Source organism: Athene cunicularia, assembly GCF_003259725.1.
Source record: "Athene cunicularia isolate RWA chromosome 2 unlocalized genomic scaffold, athCun1 chr2_part1, whole genome shotgun sequence".
NCBI classification, from domain to species: domain Eukaryota; kingdom Metazoa; phylum Chordata; class Aves; order Strigiformes; family Strigidae; genus Athene; species Athene cunicularia.
This window is the reverse complement of record NW_020799095.1, coordinates 103,483,123-103,501,628: the sequence shown is the minus strand read 5'-3', so window position 1 is coordinate 103,501,628 and position 18,506 is coordinate 103,483,123. Positions and strand designations below refer to the sequence as shown.

At 42.1% G+C, this 18,506-nt stretch overlaps 1 protein-coding gene across 2 annotated transcripts in view; it reads right to left on the bottom strand.

Annotated features, from left to right (window-relative positions):
• Nucleotides 1–18,506, bottom strand: part of CABLES1 (Cdk5 and Abl enzyme substrate 1) — a 38,615-nt gene that overhangs the window by 12,576 nt on the left and 7,533 nt on the right. The window contains exons 3-6 of one of the 2 annotated variants that reach the window (XM_026842711.1): nt 15,179–15,256; nt 4,899–4,998; nt 3,236–3,392; nt 2,349–2,452 (exon numbers count right to left, since the gene is read on the bottom strand). In XM_026842711.1, the coding sequence (XP_026698512.1) occupies nt 2,349–2,452; nt 3,236–3,392; nt 4,899–4,998; nt 15,179–15,256 (439 nt within the window). The remainder of the gene's footprint in view (nt 1–2,348; nt 2,453–3,235; nt 3,393–4,898; nt 4,999–15,178; nt 15,257–18,506) is intronic. The other variant, XM_026842712.1, reaches the window with a different exon arrangement.

The following is an 18,506-nucleotide window of genomic DNA, read 5'->3' as shown; positions in this document are numbered from 1 at the left end:
ATAGCCTGGACACAGGACTGAGAATATGTGAGACGGACAAGTCTGCAGACACCAAGGTCAGTGAAGGAGGAGGGGAGGAGGTGCTCCAGGCACCAGAGCAGAGATTCCCCTGCAGCCCGTGGTGCAGCCCCTGGTGGGACAGGCTGTGCCCTGCACACATGGAGGTGAACGGTGGAGCAGAATCCACCTGCAGCCCGTGGAGGACCCTACAACAGAGCAGGTGGATGACCAAAGGAGGCTGTGACCCCATGGGAAGCCCATGCTGGATCAGGCTCCTGGCAGGACCTGTGTACCCATGGAGAGAGGAGCCCACGCTGGAGCAGGTTTGCTGGCAAGACTTGTGACCTCATGGGGGACCCACACTGGAGCAGGGAAAGAATGTGAGGAGTCCTCCCCCTGAGGAGGGAGCAGTGGCAAAAACAACATGTGATGAACTGACGCAAGCCCCATTCCCTGTCCCTCTGCACTGCTCGGGGAGAGGAGGTAGAGAAATTGCTAGTAAAGTCAAGCCTGGGAAGAAGGGAGGAGTGGGGGGAAGGTGTTTCGAGATTTGTTTTATTTCTCATTACCCTACTCTGATTTGATTGGCAATAAATTAAGTTACTTTTCCCAAGTTGAGACTATTTTGCCCATGACAGTTAACTGATGAATGATCTCCCTATCCTTATCCCAGCCCGTGAACCATTTGATACGTTCTCTCTCCCTTGTCCAACTGAGGAGGGGGGAGTGATAGAGCAGCTTTGCTGGGCACCTGGCAACCAGCCAAGGTCAACCCATCACACAGTGGAAATCCTCAGTCAGCTCCTTTTTGTAATAAAAGTACAAATACAGACCTCAAAAAGCTGTGGTTAACCAGCATTATGGAAAGAAGGGCATTCAACACCCACTCCTGAGCAGAGACTTCCCCTGAAGGACTCTATCCTGGCTGCCCTACTTTGACTCACTCAACCATCTCAACACCGAGTTGAAAAACAATCAAAGATCTCAGGTGACTGTAGAGGACTCAGATTGCCTGGCACACATTTGCAGCCTGAGGAAGGTTAGAAACACAACCACAACTGCTAAAGCTATATTCACTTTGGATGCTGGTTAACATCGTCTTTCTCTTTGAGGCAAGACAGTTCCCTGTCCATGACAATAACCAGATCAAAACTTAACAAATATTTTCCCACCCAGATGTAGCTGCCATAAAATGTTGATACTTTGTGGGTTGGCAGCCAAAAAATAACTTGCCAACCCTAAAAGTAAATCTGGCTGAAAGTAATCAGAGGACATATTGGACTTCCCATTTGAAAATTTAGCACAAACACAGCATCAGAGGTCTATTAAGCCTCTCTGTGCAACAGGCAGAACTCCTGCCAGCAAGAAGATAAGCTTCAAGCTACATGAAACATTTAAAATCCATTTGTTTTGAAGAAGGAGCACCCAGGACCCCTATTATCAAATAAAGATCAGGGGGGCAGAAGAATAACTCTATCTTTACATACATCAGCAGTTTCTTAAATAGTATCTGCTGTTCCGAGTTAAGTGAGGACATGGACAACACTTCAGACCTCAGCATTTCGAATTCTATCCTATTTGTATATAGATAAGAGTATTAGGTCACCACTTCAGAAAAAAAAAAAAAAAAGGTTTTCCCTGCTCCCTGCGGATGTATAATTCAGACAAATACATGCTCACATGCATACAACAGCACTGCATCTTGCAACAGTCCTGCCAAAATAGTCTACAGACTTGGTGCAACTGAAAAAAGGCTATAGAAGCCTGTCACCACAGAAAACACTGAGTTAGAGCACAGATCAAAACAGTTATGTGTCTGTATAGTTATGGGTTTGGATATAGTGGGAAATACCCAGGCTCTGCTCATAATTGCTGAAATTAAAAGAAGGACTACCCCATGGTGAAATAAATACCTGGGAAACAAAGGTAGACACCAAAGTGCTTTTTCGAGGAGTCAATGATAAGCATCAAAACACAATGCAGCTTCACGACTTCAGAAAAACCCTAATGGGCATCCCTCCTATTTTGTAACAGATGCCAATTAGAGGATGTATAAATTTTCCTCTGAATGCAAGAGAATGAACACATTGTTCGAACAGGTCTTTCATCTAAAGCATTTATGAAATACAGTGGTAATAAAAGCGTTTACTTTTGTAATACCTCCACGAGTTTGTTTTTACATGTCCTGGTAAGTAACTGTCATGTAGAACAAAGCATTCCAAACAGCTGTTATTGGTAGATTAAAAATAATAATAATCTTCTTAAAATACAGCCAAATGTAACCTCAATCTTCAAAATACTGTTACCAAAATTTATCTGTGCTACACTTAATTTTGCATATCACTTACCATATACGAAGGAAATATTAAAACCCGCTTATGTTTGCCACATGGCCATTGGGGATCATCTAAAAGATTTGGGTCATATTCAACAAAGTCTCCCAGGTCGCTACCTATAAAACATTGGTAAATACAAGAAAGGATTTAATTACACCAAGAAATCTCTGGATTTATCAGAAGTAGCAAATAAGTTCACAGATAACACACAAGATGATCTTCATGCAAGATTTTTGAAAGAGTTGAAATATTTCTCTAAACCTTGAAAATTTTAAGTATTTCAATACTAACACAATTTGCAAAGATACAGAGGACCTACAGCTTATGAATTACCTGTTAAATGTGAATTTAGGGCTTAGAGAACTGCAGAATTATATAAAGCTCCACAATTACTTTTATTCCTGGCAGCAAGTTTTCATCTGTTTATGCAATGTTTTGATTTGTTTCATTTAACATGCCAAAATATCTTAAGCATATAGTGCTTTGGCTTAACGTTTTGTGCCTCGTTTTGTAAACATAGCCCTTCTCCAGTCTAATAAAGGTCACAAGTATGATTTACACCTTCAGCTTATGACTACCATGTTGCCACTGTAAATTTTCCATAGCAAAGGAGGCTTAAGGATGAGCCTGATGCAGGAGAAAAAAACAATGCCAGTGACAGGAGGAGGCACATCAAGTGTCATCAGGGGCTGTCAATATGACCAGCGGTCTTGTTTACTTAACCTTCCATCAACCATAAGCCAACTTTGCTAAACAAACAGCTGTGTTTCACCCACAATATGAGACTGTATTTTGCTTATTTTAAGCAAAAAAATGGGGCTAAAATATGATATATATCTGTCCTTCACAATAACTTCCTATTACCAGGGCTCCTAAGGATATTAAAACAAGCTTCTTACCTGCATCAATACTCCCCTGGGTGCTGTTAGCTCTTGCCAAAGAAAGGCTACGATGGCTTGCATTGCGAAATTGGGAGAAGGATGAGGTGGAGTCTATCGTGTTTCTCCGAGTTCCCAGAGCATTGGTGGGAAATAGGAACTGTGTATAAGAAACCGTCTAAAAAGAAGGTCAGAATGGACAGACAGTTACTCGCAGCCCGGCTTGGCCGCAGCAGGATGCCTTTGGTACATCCCAATTGGAAGCAAGGGAAGCCAAATTAGCAGAGGATTTTCTGGATTTAATAGTTAGGCACAGATGAATAAACACCAGTCACCTACATTTGCTTCAGCGCAGTCAGATTATCCATGAAAAAAAAGCTTTTGCAAAGGCATTAGTTCTTCAACAAAACAAAACCACAAACACATACACACAAGCTCTAATACACTGGATTTCCAAAATCCTCCTCAAGGGTCAGATTTAAAACTATGTCAGTTTGGTTGGGTTTTTTTTCAGTGGGCCTTCTCTGTAGCAGATTTCAGCTGTTTCTTTACTGAAACAGCATCATCTATAGGGGTCCCTCAGCACAGAGCTACCAGAGGCAAATCACTTGAACACTGCTAAACTTAAGCACTTTCTCTGGTATTTTTCTCCTTTAGGATTTTCTCTGGCAGTCTTACTGGTGTTTTGAGTTCCAGTTTATAGCAATGTTGTGGAAGACCATTTACTACCGCCCAACATGGACTAAGTGTGAATGAAAATCTTGTGACAAAACTATTTTTAGAGCATACTGATTCTCTGCTTGTACTCTAGGCCAGGAATAAGCTATGCCTTGCTTCTTGTAGGTTTATTTTCCAAAAATAACATTATCTTGACCAAAAAAAAAGTCTCAGATGCTAGACTGGTTTACGAGGAGGTCAGAACAGGTATCAAACAAAACATATGAGCTTTCATTTATTTATAAACAGACAGACTGTCCTCAGGAATTTACAGCCTGTGGTCTGGCCTGACACCTGGTTAGGTGAGCACACCATGTGTAGCAGCATTGACTTAGGGTCTTTAAATCCATATACGACAGCAGACTGGGTAATTGAACGGTAAAAAGTATATCAGGCTTTCAGCAAAAAATGTTTTCACTTGTGATTAAAATTGTCTCTCCTCTATGTATTCATTTAAAACAGATCACTTCCTCTAAAGATTTGTAATTACTTATTCTATTCAAGAGAATGTACGCTTGGATTTTGAAATACTCATCATATTTCTACTAATGAATTCCTGCTCTTTAGAAAAACACACTCTTAGGCAAAATATATTAAATAAAATTGAGAGCAAACAGAATTACAGCTTACAACTCTCACCATAAATTAGTTTCAAGCCCCTGACAATATACTCTGCAGTGATACCTCCTGCTGGAGCTAGGGGAAGGCTGATCAATTCAGTAATGCTTTACAGGCTCAGAAGCTGCCAGAGGCAAATTTTTTCAAGGAGACAGAGTTGTTTGCACTGACACCTTGGGCTTTCCTCCTGAATTTCTGCTAAGCTAATTTAAAATTTGCACATACTGTGCTTCAACTACTGTGTTACACTGCATGTTATAATTTGTTTATATTTGTGCTTGTTATTACTTAAGCCATTTTTTCCCTTATTACGTAAAAACTAAGGGAGTAGGAACTGAAGCATCCCCACCTTCCCATCCGCTCCGAGCTCCACACCTTCAAGACCAATTATCTCTTTCAGACACACCCCGGTAGAATGGCACTGGCGTCCACCGTCCAGCTTCATATCCCTGGGAAACAGAAACCAGAGCAGAAACAGCTCTTAATACACACACCTTGTTCATCTTCCACCACCCAATGCTGAAATAAGGTAGCAGCATTAATCCAAACATGCCAAGACAAAGCACAGACCAGTCAACTTTTCCTGCAGGCAGCACTTGTGTTGTCTAAAATACATTACAGAGAAAACCCTCACCTTGTTCCAGGTTGCACCTCATACCCCACCTATGGTGCAGAGCAAGGTTCCCCATCATTGGGTGCCTCTGACAGAGTTGGCACTGGGAAGGAACTGGAAGTCATATACTCTTTGCCTGAACACTTGGATTGCCCTGTATCTAGCAGAGTACATACCCACATCCCCCTATGCCATCAGACAGCCCCTGAAAGCCTCCGGGAGGGATTCCAGCTCCTCCATAGTGCAGGAGAGTGTCCAAAGTCCAGTGACCCTCCTGCTGGAGGCCGTCAGGAAAAACCCAGCTCTCCACTGAGGATGGAAACTTGGGAGACCTACTTTAGAAGGACTGACCCACTCGGCATTTTACACCTGGAGGTAAATGAGATGCCTGAGACAACCAGTATGTACTCCATGCTTTAGCCTCACAATCAAACTGTGACTGAAGGTAAAAAAGACTATAAGCAAATTTGTGCTCCGCAAATGACAGCTGTATACAACTCCAGAGTACTTATCTCACAATATTTTCCTGGCTGATTTCCGCTGAGGTCCAAGTATGTGCTTAAAAATCTGCGTGGGAGAGATGCTGACACTGATGCAGAGAGAAGCCCTGCAGGCTCTTCACCCAACTGCAGCGCTGGGAGATTTCCTACTGTGTCTCTGCACACGCTGTTTCCTTGTCTTCCCTTTCCAACCTGTCATTCATTCTATTTCTCTGAAACATGGCAATTGGTGACTCCCCAATAAATCATGTACTTTACTGCTGGAAAAATCCAACACGTCTATCTGCTGGAAAACACACCTCTGTGACAAAGGAAAAGACTATATCAAGTTTCCAATCCCAAGAAAGTCCCCTCAGTTTCTTGACTGGAGTTCACTTAGCAGTGTCACATTATCATTCTTGTTTCCTGATATCATGTTACTGAGGGGCTGGACAAATAATTATGTAAAAATAACTCTCTGTCAGAGACACAGGATTAGCCTCTCCACTCTTGCACAGAATGCGCTTAAAGGAACTATTTCTCATAGAGATAAATGCCCAATAGTAACCATTTCAGATGGTCTTATCTACGAAGCAAACACACAACCTAAGGAAGCCCCCAAATCCCAAAATGAACACAAATATCTGAAATTACGTGAAATAATATTAGAGCAGTTTAGTTTCCTTCCACTCAAAACCTTACAGACATATGGTAAGAAATAATGCCATTATGACTTTAAAAACAATTCATGGAGAAATTTCTCCATGCAATTAACAGCCAAGGATAGATAACTCTGTAACTGATCAAATGAAAATCCAGCACCCTTTGGAGAATCAGCACAGCAGCTTTAAAAAAACAATAGCAGCTCTGAGGACTGAAATCAGTGCTCTGGGAGCAGGGTCAGCTGGTATGTGTGAGCACAAATGGGAATGATTCCTGGACTTTAGCTGAAGATCCATGGACATTAATGCCTCCATTTTCCCATCTTTCTGATGTTTCTTAAGAAGACTCTACCTTCAGGACCCTGTGAAAACACTGCAGTCATTCCCCCTCATCCTAGGCGTTTTACAAGGGCTGCTTAGGGTCTTCCCCTCCTTTACATCTACTCTATATTTCTAGATGGTATATGATTGCTCGTATTGTAGATCAGAGTAAAAAATATATACTGTTTGGTGAGAAACCTGTCCATAAAACAGAAAATTAAACTCCCTCTCTTGAGGAAAATCAGTACTAAACAATGTGCGGTTTCTTATGAGCATATAAATGGAAAGGCTTATCCCAGCTTACGCACATCTTCCTCTCACTGGTAAAAGATCTTGGTGAACACCTAATAAGAAATTCTTAGGTGACTTGCCTTTATCCTTTTTGAGTTCCCCATCGCTACAATCAACAGCAAGCTAGTCAAGTTTCTGTAAGACAAGTCTTGATTTTTTTCCTTCCCTCCTATTAGAGACAAAAAGTTCATAAATGCCTCAGCAAAGCTCTTGCTGGGAAAGCAAGTCCAAGGGCTGCCACCCTGCTGCTGGGGTAGCCCCAGCACAGCTGCTTCCTTCCCACATTCCCAAAATCCCAAGAGCACTGAGGAAAGACCTAGGCTTTGCCCTCTCCAAACAGGTAAGTTGTGCCTGGGGAACAGTCAGGATGGTTGTTTGGATACAGCCACAGCATCCGTGCTGCCAACCACTGCCACCAAGTTCTTCAGGACACAGACCCTCACATGGCATCACAGTCAAAGGACCCCATGGGGCAGGAATATACAGAGGATAGGCACTTAAAAAAAAAAAAAAAAAAGAAGCTTTCATTATGTTCAAGTTATTTAGATTACTGATGAGACCGAGGAACTGCACAAACCAATACCCAGTAGTAAAAGCTGCTTACAAAATGCAGAGTAGGAAAGACGGTCCTTGCCAAAGAGGCTTTTAAGTGAAGAGAACTTCCTTCATAGAAAATTTTCCTGTTTTATTTTCCAGAAGTGCTTTTTAACAAAGTTTTCAAGGGATTTGAGTAGACACCGAAAAGCAAAAATAAATCTTGGGAACTTAATTTCACTACCTTCACTCTACTTGAGCAGGGAAAGATTGAGGAAATCAGAAGAGCATGGATGACATTTCTTTAAGAGGCAAAAAAAGCAGATCCCAGTTTCTGACAAAGTTTGGGGAGTTAACCTGATTTACATCAGTGTCCAGCTCTAGATATTCTATTTGTGCATACTATTTTCAGAAAGCTGAGCATTGTTCTAAACTCCTCTCAAAATTAAGCATATTGTTTAGTTATCCAAGACTGCAGTAAAAACCCAAAAGTTTCTCCACCTAACAAGAGTTTGCAGATTTTCTTGGAACAGTACCAGATGACTTGGGATCTCAAATTTGTTGTGGGACAGTGAAAAGTTTTACTGAGCAGGTGGGCAAGAATCAAAACAGGAAAGGTCACCATGTCTTAGTCAGGCCAGGATTAACAGAATATAAATTGCATCGTATTACCTTTGGAAGTGTAACATTTCTTTAATGAATCAAACATTATGCTTTGACGTGATCTACAAAGCCCCATGCAAGACTCCTGCTGGGCACTTGCTCTTTAAATGACAGCAACAGTTGAACACTTTAACCTGTGAATAATTTAGAAGTCCATTAAATATTAAATAGATTTCTAGATAGATGAAAAAGCCTTCTGCTTATTGCAAAAAGGAATCTGATAATTGTTATTTAGAGATGTAAGCCTTTTGTGTCTATATTTTAGGCTTAGTGATTCTTGACTCAAGATTTATTCTAAAGGCAAAGGTGGTCCATGAGACATCAAGAAAAGACACTGTTCTTATCTGTTACTGTAAATCATTTCTACTTATCATCTCTGTATATAGGGACAAGGACAATGACAGCTTGGGAAAAGACATGCTGCCAGCCAATCCAGCAGCAGATCTCCTGCTGCCCGATACTGCCTGCTTTAATTGATCTGAGAGGTTTCAGATCCTAATTGCCATTAGTGCTGCTAGAACAACAACTCCAGTGGCAATTTACAGGGACAGAAGGTGGAAAAACTCCAGGAAAGATGGCTTTAAGGGACCAATATCCTTTTTCTCTCTCCAAACATATTCAGGTGTCAGCACGTCAGTTCTTGTCCTGATGTTTTGCCCAACACAGAGTAAAAGTTCAAAATTTAAACCTATTAGCTTTTGGAGATTCATTGCTTAATTTCAATCTAAGGGAACAGGGCTATCTACAAAAATGACAACGGTGGTCTGTAAAATTCATGCAAGAGATTATTAGTTTTCAAATGTCCTGTTGTGGGAAAAAAAACCCAACAGATTTATGTGTCTTTCTGTAAAGCTAATATGCATGTAGTTTTAGGGTTTTGTTCAATTTAAGAGAAGCAGGAGAATGGGCAATGGTAAAAAAAAAAGCAGAGATACTTCAGTTTCCCTATTATTGGCTAAAAACAGATAGTTATTCTTCCCCAGGCCTCCAGAATGGTAGATGCTCAAGAAAAGCACACAAGATTGATGACTTTATCAAAATTGCCTGGCATACAAAAGTCTTTGGGGGAAGAACAGCAAGGAACTTGGTAACAAATCTGAAGGACGTAACATAGTATCCCACTTTGCTGTGTGCATACTGCTCCTATCTTTGTAGCAATTTATTCTCATAAATCTCATTTCTCCTGTAAATATTCCCGTTTTCCATACTCACTGTAATGCCTGTTACCTGATCTGCCAAATAACTGACAGCAGGTGTTGCATGCAAGTCCACCTCACCTAAATGCTTCTTTTTGCCTCATTTTGCCTACGACTTTCTTACTCAGTTTAAATACTGAAGACAAACAAAGGCTTCAGAGTTTAGGTAACAAAGGCTGTCGGGAATGCCTGGCCTATGGACTCATAGATTGTTGTGGCTACATGTTATTTGGAGTGATGGTATTGAAAACCTCTTGCTCTCAGCCTCACTGAACTCATTAGTGTTCTGGCCAGCATTTAGTTAATTCGAAGTTAAATTCAGCAGTGATTTATCTTTAGAAACTGCATGAAGCTGGTTTGCAGCATTTCTGATGGACACAAATTCTTTTTATCTAAGAATCTGCTGTTTTGCTTCAGAAGAATTGTCCATTTCCTGGGCTTCAATCCATTCCATTACTCATATTGCATTATTTCCCTTAACTGGAAGCAAGTTTAGTCAGATGAATACCTATATTCTTGTCAAGACAGCAATATTCAGCAGCTATGCCTGCTGCAGGTAAGCTTCTAACCACTTAATGAATTCAATGCCATGAAGAAGAAAAGACAAGGTGAACTGGCTGCTTTTATAATGACATGCACTATCTGCTGCTCTGGATTTTCTGTCCTGTAGCTCCTCACCTCCTGCCCACTGGCAGTCAGTCACTGTAAGCCCAGCAGCTGAGAGCTGAATGTAAGCCTAGACACACTGCAGTGCTGCATCTGCATGACACCACCACCTCTCCTCCTCTCACAGATCCTCTAGATTCACCTTCTGGGAAGGACTTCATAAGAATGTGGAAGCTCTTAAAAGGTTCTTACAACACCACGAAATAAAATATTATCAGAATAGGTATGATTTCAATCTATGAATGTTTTTTGCCATTAATAAAAACAAGACTAAAAAGTCCCTTTTCAAAAACATGTTTTTAAATTATGAACCATAATGAGTGCTAAAGGAAAAAAACCCACAACAGAACTGTAAACTCAGCTAACTTCACTACTTCTTTTCCTGGGGGAAAGACAATACAATACCTTCTTCCTCCTTTATAACATCTTTAACAGTGACAGACATATATTGCCATCACCTTTTTTGAAACTGCTTAGGGACCTTAAAATACTAATGAGAACGGGATTTCTCGAAGTTGGCTGCAAGCAGTCACCATGTCCTGCAGGCCACATGGAATGACTCTGACACCATCCATGACGACTACCACAGTTGTACCACCTCCTTGGAAGCTAAAGGAGAAGTGGTGCCTAGAAAAGCTCCAAAAGAAGGCAAGCAATGGAGAATGGGTTCCCTTCTTCCCCTGCCTATGAAATCTGCGTTTTCCAGGGTAGCCATCTGGAGGCAGAGCTGAACCTGGACCTTCTCCATCCTGGCTGGGATCCCACTGAGGGTCTGCTGAGTGTCCTTGCACAGACCGTACTGGGCAGAAACCTGCAGGCACATTCCCTGTGCTGGCTACAAGGGAGAGCCTGGCCATAACAGTTCCTCTTTGGGAACATGGGCAGTGACCCTAGCACGTGGAGTATGACCTGCCTTATGGCTAAAAGGTGACTATCTGCTGTGTCTGATCCTCAGCTCCTGTCTCAAAGGGCTGAAAATGCATTTCACCTTAAACCAGCTCAAACCCATCTCTAAATGAATAATTCCTTCAAGTCTTGTTTAATCCATCTGCAAACGGCTCCACTCATTAGTTTGCCATGGCACAAATCCCTTCTGAAGGCCTACAGCAGGTCAGCATGTGTGTGTACATGCATGTGCTGAGTGCATATGTGGTGGAGCAGCTATTTGCTAGTGACCAGAGGCATCTCCCCCTGTCCTAGAAGAGGAACAGCGCCAAAGCTCAACACCACTTGCTGTGAACTTCCATCGTGACAACCTGTGGTAAAGGAGGCATGCACCACAGCAGCTCACAGGTTGCACAAGGTGCACCTCTGATAACCATCATTACCTCCCATCCTCTGCCCATCTGCAGAACTAGATGGGGATTAATTCTCATCTCCTGCAAGAAAGATATAAAGTGGACGATGAGGCAGAAATCCAGTTTCAATACCCTTCACAAAGTAGCTCTTCCATCTTTTGGAGTATTAAATAAGAAAGAGGAACCTGCAGAATTGTATTAGCATAACATTACATATGATGCTTTAAATTTGTAAGCATTATTAAAGAATACTGGGGTGTCACCATGATCCATACTATAACATCAGTGACTGGTGAGAAAGGTGAGGAGAAACAACTTTTATAAAGCACAGGTATCTCTGGTTCAGGTTCAGTGCATGCTTCACAGGTAAGCAAGATTTTGTTCAGCGAAAAACTTCTATCATGAATACCCTTTAGGCATGAAAATTTCCAATACATTGAAAAAAAGAGTAGCAACTGCCCAACTGATCCTGCAGTACCACCCCTAGCACTTTAACTGCCTCACCTGTCTAACACATTCATCACACAATGACTTTGTATTTCATAAAAACATAATTAAAACCAAGCATTCAGACAACATCATCAGTGTTGCTGGATCCTGTTGGTACTACCTGCCTCTGCAGATCAACCGGTAACAGTAACAGGAGTTTGTGTGTGTGTCTGTTAATTTAATAACAGAGCAAATAACACTGTTAAAAGTACAGGGCAACCCTCTCATCACTGCCCTTAGCCACCATTAAACCCTGCATATGGGTCTGATGACTTTGGGTTGTAACACCACAGGGTGCTGGGGGCCAAGGAAAGACAAGCAGACAAGATGCTCAGTGCCTTTTTCTCCTCCCGACTTGCAGCATAACCTACCTTACATAGCTTTCACCTGGCTAAGTCTACTCTCACAGCTGCTCTGCTGGTCTAGGTGAGGGAACAAAAGCAAGCTCTAGTCCTGCCTGTTACCATGGACCATGGAAACAGGCGAAGCTGTGCCTGTCTTCATGCCACCAGCAAAGATGTAGGCAATCTTAAGGCAGCCAGACCTAGAGAGGAGAACTGATGGCCCAGATTCACAAAAGTACCTGCCTCTCATTGACTCCAGCAGGACATATCTCAAAACCTATGTCAATTTAGTTTTAATTCTCCCATCTTTCCCTTGCACAAAAGCACTATAAGCTAAAGCATTAGGTTTCGATCAGACACAAGGTACTGACAAAATTTTGAAGGCACAAAATTCTAGTAATTACTTCTGTTCATGACTTTTTTCCTCCTCACCATGTCACTCTGCTTTGTACTTTTTGCTTCTCTTCAGCGCAAAAGAGAAAACTAGAGAAAATAATTCCCCCAGCACATGGTGTCCTTCCTCCTCAGCCCTAGCAAGGACTACCAGATCACCCTTCTGAAACTGCAGGTAGAAAAACCTACCATTCATTACCATGTTTCCCTTCAAAAGCCTGCTGTCAGCCACACTCCAGTGAGGTGGCAGCTGCCTGGATGATGGGGAAGGGATTTGGGAAACATATTTCAGGGGACAGCTCAAACTTCAACCTCTAAGGTACTTCCACGGCTCTCCTCCCTTCATCCCCCAGACTTCCATTTGCATTTGTACAACCACTTAAAAACAGTTTGGGGGTCTGGGGAGGGTTCTCGCTATTCTAGCTTGACCTCATCAAGGAGAGTGGTCAAGCAAGGGCCACAGCTTGAAGTACACCGCTTGCACCTCAGTGGTAAGGGCTGATGCTGGGCTTGGCCCAGTACACAGAGTTTAGCTGTGACTGCAGGAACTGCCTTTCAGATAGGTTTTTAAAATTGATCTGTTAGTGTGGTTTAGCTGCCAGCATCGACACAGTAGAGCTCTTCTGTGCTGCCTACAATATAATGGGGGCTGGCAGCCTCCCCAAAACACAGCTGTGCTTGGAGATTTCCTTGCTGGCCACAGTGTCCGTGAGTTGGAACAGAGGTGGAGAAGCAGTATCAGCTCCATCATGTGCTCCTCCCACATGGAACAGTCTCCCCTGCATGTGCGTCCATCCCGCTCTCCTGCCCCTGCCAGGGCTTATTCCAGTCTACTTGCAGATGTGCTCATGGTTCCCTGCAATCATTTGTTTCTTTTCATAAACTATTCAGTAATGTTTGCAGAACATAAACCAGTTAGGACATCTTGCCCAGGGACAGACATCAGCAATCCAGAGATTCAGAGAAAGCAAAGCTAAACGATGCTGTTACTACAGTACTTTAGAAGGGTACCAGTGTCTCTCCCTGCTCATACCACATCCAAAATGTTCAACTAAGTAAGCAAGCACTGTGCAGCCTGAACAGAGTGGCTACAGTTTATGCTATACTGCCTCATCTGTTCTTTGCACCAGCTGTTCCTGGAAGGAGGTGCCACTGAATTGTTTCTCTCTTCCTCTGATGCTCTGGAAGAAAGACAGAGGGCATTTTTTTTTTTTTAATCTTGTCTTTTTAGCAAAGGGAACAGGGCCGGATTGTTTTGCATTGGCACTTGCTACCTTCTCATCCTATGTTGTTCTTGCTGCGCAAGCATGGTACAAGACATTACATGCTGAAATAATATTTAGGTTTGCAGCTGGGCTCGTTACTGCTGTAATTTTGAAGGTATAACCAGTCATCAGCATTTCAAAATACATTCAGTTTTCACTAAAGAGGCAATTTCGACAGGGCAATGACCATAAATGAATGACAGTGTACCCAAGAAGAACGAACAAAGCTGCCAGTCTGTCAATAATTTGTCCGATGTGTCATCCCAGTTTAATTAAGAGAAAAAATTTACTGTAAGAGACAGGAGAGCAAGTCAACTCTCCTACAAAGGTGCCTCCTTTGTGCATTAAAAATAATCTTTTGTTTTGAATTACTGATGGACAAGCAGCTTATGGCAAACCATTCTCCAGAATTAAATAGATGGCTGAAAAATATGAGACAAATTCATCCTTTATGCACTGGATAAATTTGACTCTGGATGATTTGTGGGTCTTTCAAACCCACCTTGGTGAATATTCCTGCAGATTTTGTATCCTACAGGTGCTGAGCTGACCCCAACTACAGGCAACTCTCAGCTCTTCAGCGAGCAGCCACGGTGGCCACGATTTACTCCTCTACCCCAGGGGGAACGGAGCTGCCGCTTACCAGCACTGCCCTTCCCAGCTTTGCGCTGCACCTCTGAAGGCACCCAGCAAGCTGTGCCCCAGAGCCTGCCAGACAATGTCTCCTAGCCAAATCCAGTTTCTCCCACTTCTGAAGTTTCGGTGGAAGAGCAAAAAGCTTTCTCAAGTCTTGGGAAAACTGCTTCAATCTGAATATTAATTTTTCGATCAGAAGTCTAGTCTCTCAGCATGTCGAGGGATGCAAGGCAGCTCCACGGATGTTGCTTACACCAGCTAAGAACCTGTATGGTATTAGGGCCAAAATAATCTGTTTTCACTGAATGATCTGGCCAATGACTAACTATACAATAAAAAGGTTATTCTATGACATGATTCAATGACATATTTCTCTATAGTTCTGGAAATCTAGATACAGTAGCACCACATTTGTGTCGGAGAAGGAGAAAGCTGACTGCTTATAAAATAAAAGCTATGCTGTATAGAGTACTTGTTTTGTCAAAGATGAATGAAGTCAGAAAAAACAATAAAAACAGTGCATTTTTCAAGAACATTGATTCAAGGGACTAGCTTTCTCCAGTATAATAATCAAAGATACCACATCACATATAAATAAACTGGGGACTGAGAGCTGTAGCGTTAACCTGGTAATGTTCCACAAGGCAAATACATCTAAGTGCATTTATCTCTCTCAGAGCAGATATGTAAAAGCACTCGCCTCCATCATGCTGTTGTCCATTATCAGGTCTACATGCAGGCCCAGAAAGACTATGTAGTACATGTATAAATATACATACCCGACTTGGGTACAGTCTCGATATGGCAGCACTGAAAATATGCTACAGAAGGATCTTCTGCTGCTGATAAGGACTATTCTAAAATATAAAAGAAAATAAAAGAAATCAAAGACTAAAATTTAAAAATCCCACCACAATAAGCAAAGCAACAGATGTAACCGTTGAGGAATTCATAATCGTAAAACTTCCATCATGAATGATTTCTCCCTCCTCTTTCTTATCGCACAGGTAGGGTATCCTACTGAGTCTTTACAGAAGTGCTGGTGCCATACATTACACAGCAAATGGGTAGTGGAGTCCCAACCCCTCTACAGGCTTTCTAGGCAGACTACCTTGAAATCCAGGACAGATCTTTTTCTAGTGAAAGAAGTCCACCCAGAGAGGCAAGGACCTGTTCTGACAACTCACCACTATGGCTGAAGCTAAACAGACAAATCCAGCAGCAACCCAGGTGAAACACACAACTCTGCTGAGTCCGCGCTCATTAGGCAAGAATTTCCAGCTGCTGGTCAAGACCTATCTCTGCTAAACCAAAGGACTCCCTTGATTTTCAGCTTCCTGTTCCTCAAACAGTTTGATCCATGGATGAAGTCAAAATCTGCTATTATCATAAGCTTTCAGATCACTGTTCTCCAGGTTCCTCCTTGAGTCTTCTCCAGTTTTACCCCACCACCTTTCTTGGTCTCTGAGCAGTATCACTGGCCTCAGCAGTTGCACAGATGGCAGATATAAATATCCTGTTCTTCAGTCTTACCTTTAAGATCAGTGTCTAGCCCTGACGACCTGCTAGACTCCATGCTCAGTAATCACATCAGCCCTCACAGTTATGATGTTGCACTGTCACTCAGGCATGACTGATCCCAAAGCTTCTCGCCCCTTCTCCTCTAGTGCTACATCTATCTCAGTTACTAAGCTGAATCCCTCCTGTGAGCATGGCTTGCCTTCATTCCTTATAGGCAGGTAACTCAAGATTTGGCTACAGGAAATCATACATTAACTGTCTGCACAGAGCTTATCTCAGGAACCAGGACACTCTTACAGCAACCGCCTCGTATTTTTTAATGAGTCTCCAAATCTCTGCATCATCTGCGAAGTCCCTGTGTGGCATTAAATCAAATACCTTAGAGTAACCTATCTGTTTTACAGTCATACCTTTAGCTATCATGCTCTGATATATTGTTAAGCAACATCAAAACCACCTTGAGGTCAAGATCCACTTTCCATAAAACTGCATGGACTGCCTACAGCTATGTTCTTCCAGTTTTGGGAGATGCAGACTGGCAAGAAACCAAGAGAAGCTAAGATATAAAATGCCAATAAATAACCAATTGTTTATAAATATACCATCTTTCCTTATTAAGTTTAGGACACTGACAATTGTACAATGTACACTAAAAAGACCTTTCTTCCCTCTGAAGTCAGCCAACAGTCTGCATCCCCTCAAATTCCTTTAAGACATGGTGACAGCAATTTGTGCCATCTTCTAATCTGTTCAGTGCTAGAATTTACTGATGTTCCACCTTTCCAAAAATCTCCCCTTGTGATCCAAATGCTAGGACCTACTGCTAAGTTGGTTGTCAGGGATATTGCACTTGCTTGCTTTGCTCTCCAACATTGATTTTTCTGACATTGCGTGCCACAGATCTGTATGTAAGGATTTCACCCCAATTTTTCATCCATTGTCCTACACTGGTCAAAGTGGGACAACAAGCCCTAGCAATCTATTTTGTTCTTTACTGTCCAAAACCCACCATATGCACCTTTAAGTCTTGTACCAGTTACACTGTTAGTAAAACACTGTTTCCTTTAAGCGACCAGCTTAGTCATTCTTCTTGGAATAGATCCCCAAGAGAGCTGCTGCATGTAATGCTTGGAAAAATGCAGAATGATCAATTTTCCTTCTCCTGGATTGTTCTTTTAGCAACCCTATTTTCTTCCTTAAAAGCATGTTTAAAAGCAAAGTGGTATTTACCCTTTAATAAAGGAGGGTTTCTAATAATAAACATGCACACAGCATTAGAAAGTTCTGCAGCAGATGAAGTGTGATTTCATTGTCTGAGTGCTCTAACACCCCTTACCTATGGTAAATATCTCAGATCCTGTGAGATGGTCTTGTGGTGCAGCAGTAAATTATAGAGCGGGGGGGAATCATTTCTCCCATTTGAGAAAGGCAATCCACAAGCAACAAAACCTGGCATATGATTAATTTTGTGCTTGCCACTGCTTATTGCTGAATGGTTGCTGCTCACAACAGCTTGCTTGTTCACTGGAAGCCTTGTTTGCTGATGTATGAAACTTGGCACAGATTTTGAGGCTGACATCAGAAAGCATCTCTGAATTTGGAAAACCACAGTACCCACTAAGCATATTCCCCCCACTCCCTCTGGTTGCTTCTGGAAATACAGCTCTTCCACCAATGCCCTACACCTCCTAAACAAAACACCAACTCTTAAAGAAAAACAATCTGGTGCTTCCATGTCCACAGCAGAGACAACAGTGGGAAGTTACCACATTAAATTGGCTGCATGTATCAGAATGAATCAGACCAGAAAGGAAATAAAATATACCAGACCAGACTCTAGGGTTTTTTTTTCAGATTTCTTTCCCTTGGGACCCAAATATTGCCTCTCTTTCCATAAACCAGGGGGTCCTCTTTACATAAAGATCTCCTAGGTAGAGCAGGAGAGGAGCCCATGGCCTCAACTGCCAGGATGCCAAAAAAACTCATCTGCAGAGCTGCTGGAGGGGGGCTGGTGAAAAACAGCCTTAGGAGCTGGACTGGAAGAGAAGCAGGGAAGGCAGTGGTCAGAAGGTCATCACAGAGAGGATAAAACTGCATTTTATTTTGAGGTCTGATGACACACATGGAAAACAAACAAACAAAAAAATCTGATGGCCTGCAATGGTTTGCTGGAGCAGAAAGTCCAAAAACTTGTCACAAGTATGCTTTGTAGAAAAAGGTGTGGTGAAAGCCTGTTACTGTTCAAGAAAACTGAATTCTTGATTATGGGAGAAAAGCATTTTCCTGTATTTCAACTCTTCAACAAGGGTGTCTATGATCCTGTGCCACTCTGAATGAGCCATCTCCAGCATCAGACGCATCCTGAGTCAAAGTGGGTTTACATGCCCCAATTGCCACTGTGCCACCAAGACATGTTTAAAATTACTTCATTAAAAGGTTTTCACTCTCCAATTCTCACATTTCACCAAGAAGTTGTATTAATTACTATGGTTCAGAGCAACCATTATTTTGCAAGAGAGCTCTGACAATATGCAACTGTCTGAGACTGTAAAAGCTAATCTTCCAATTTCCTCAATGAGGTATATT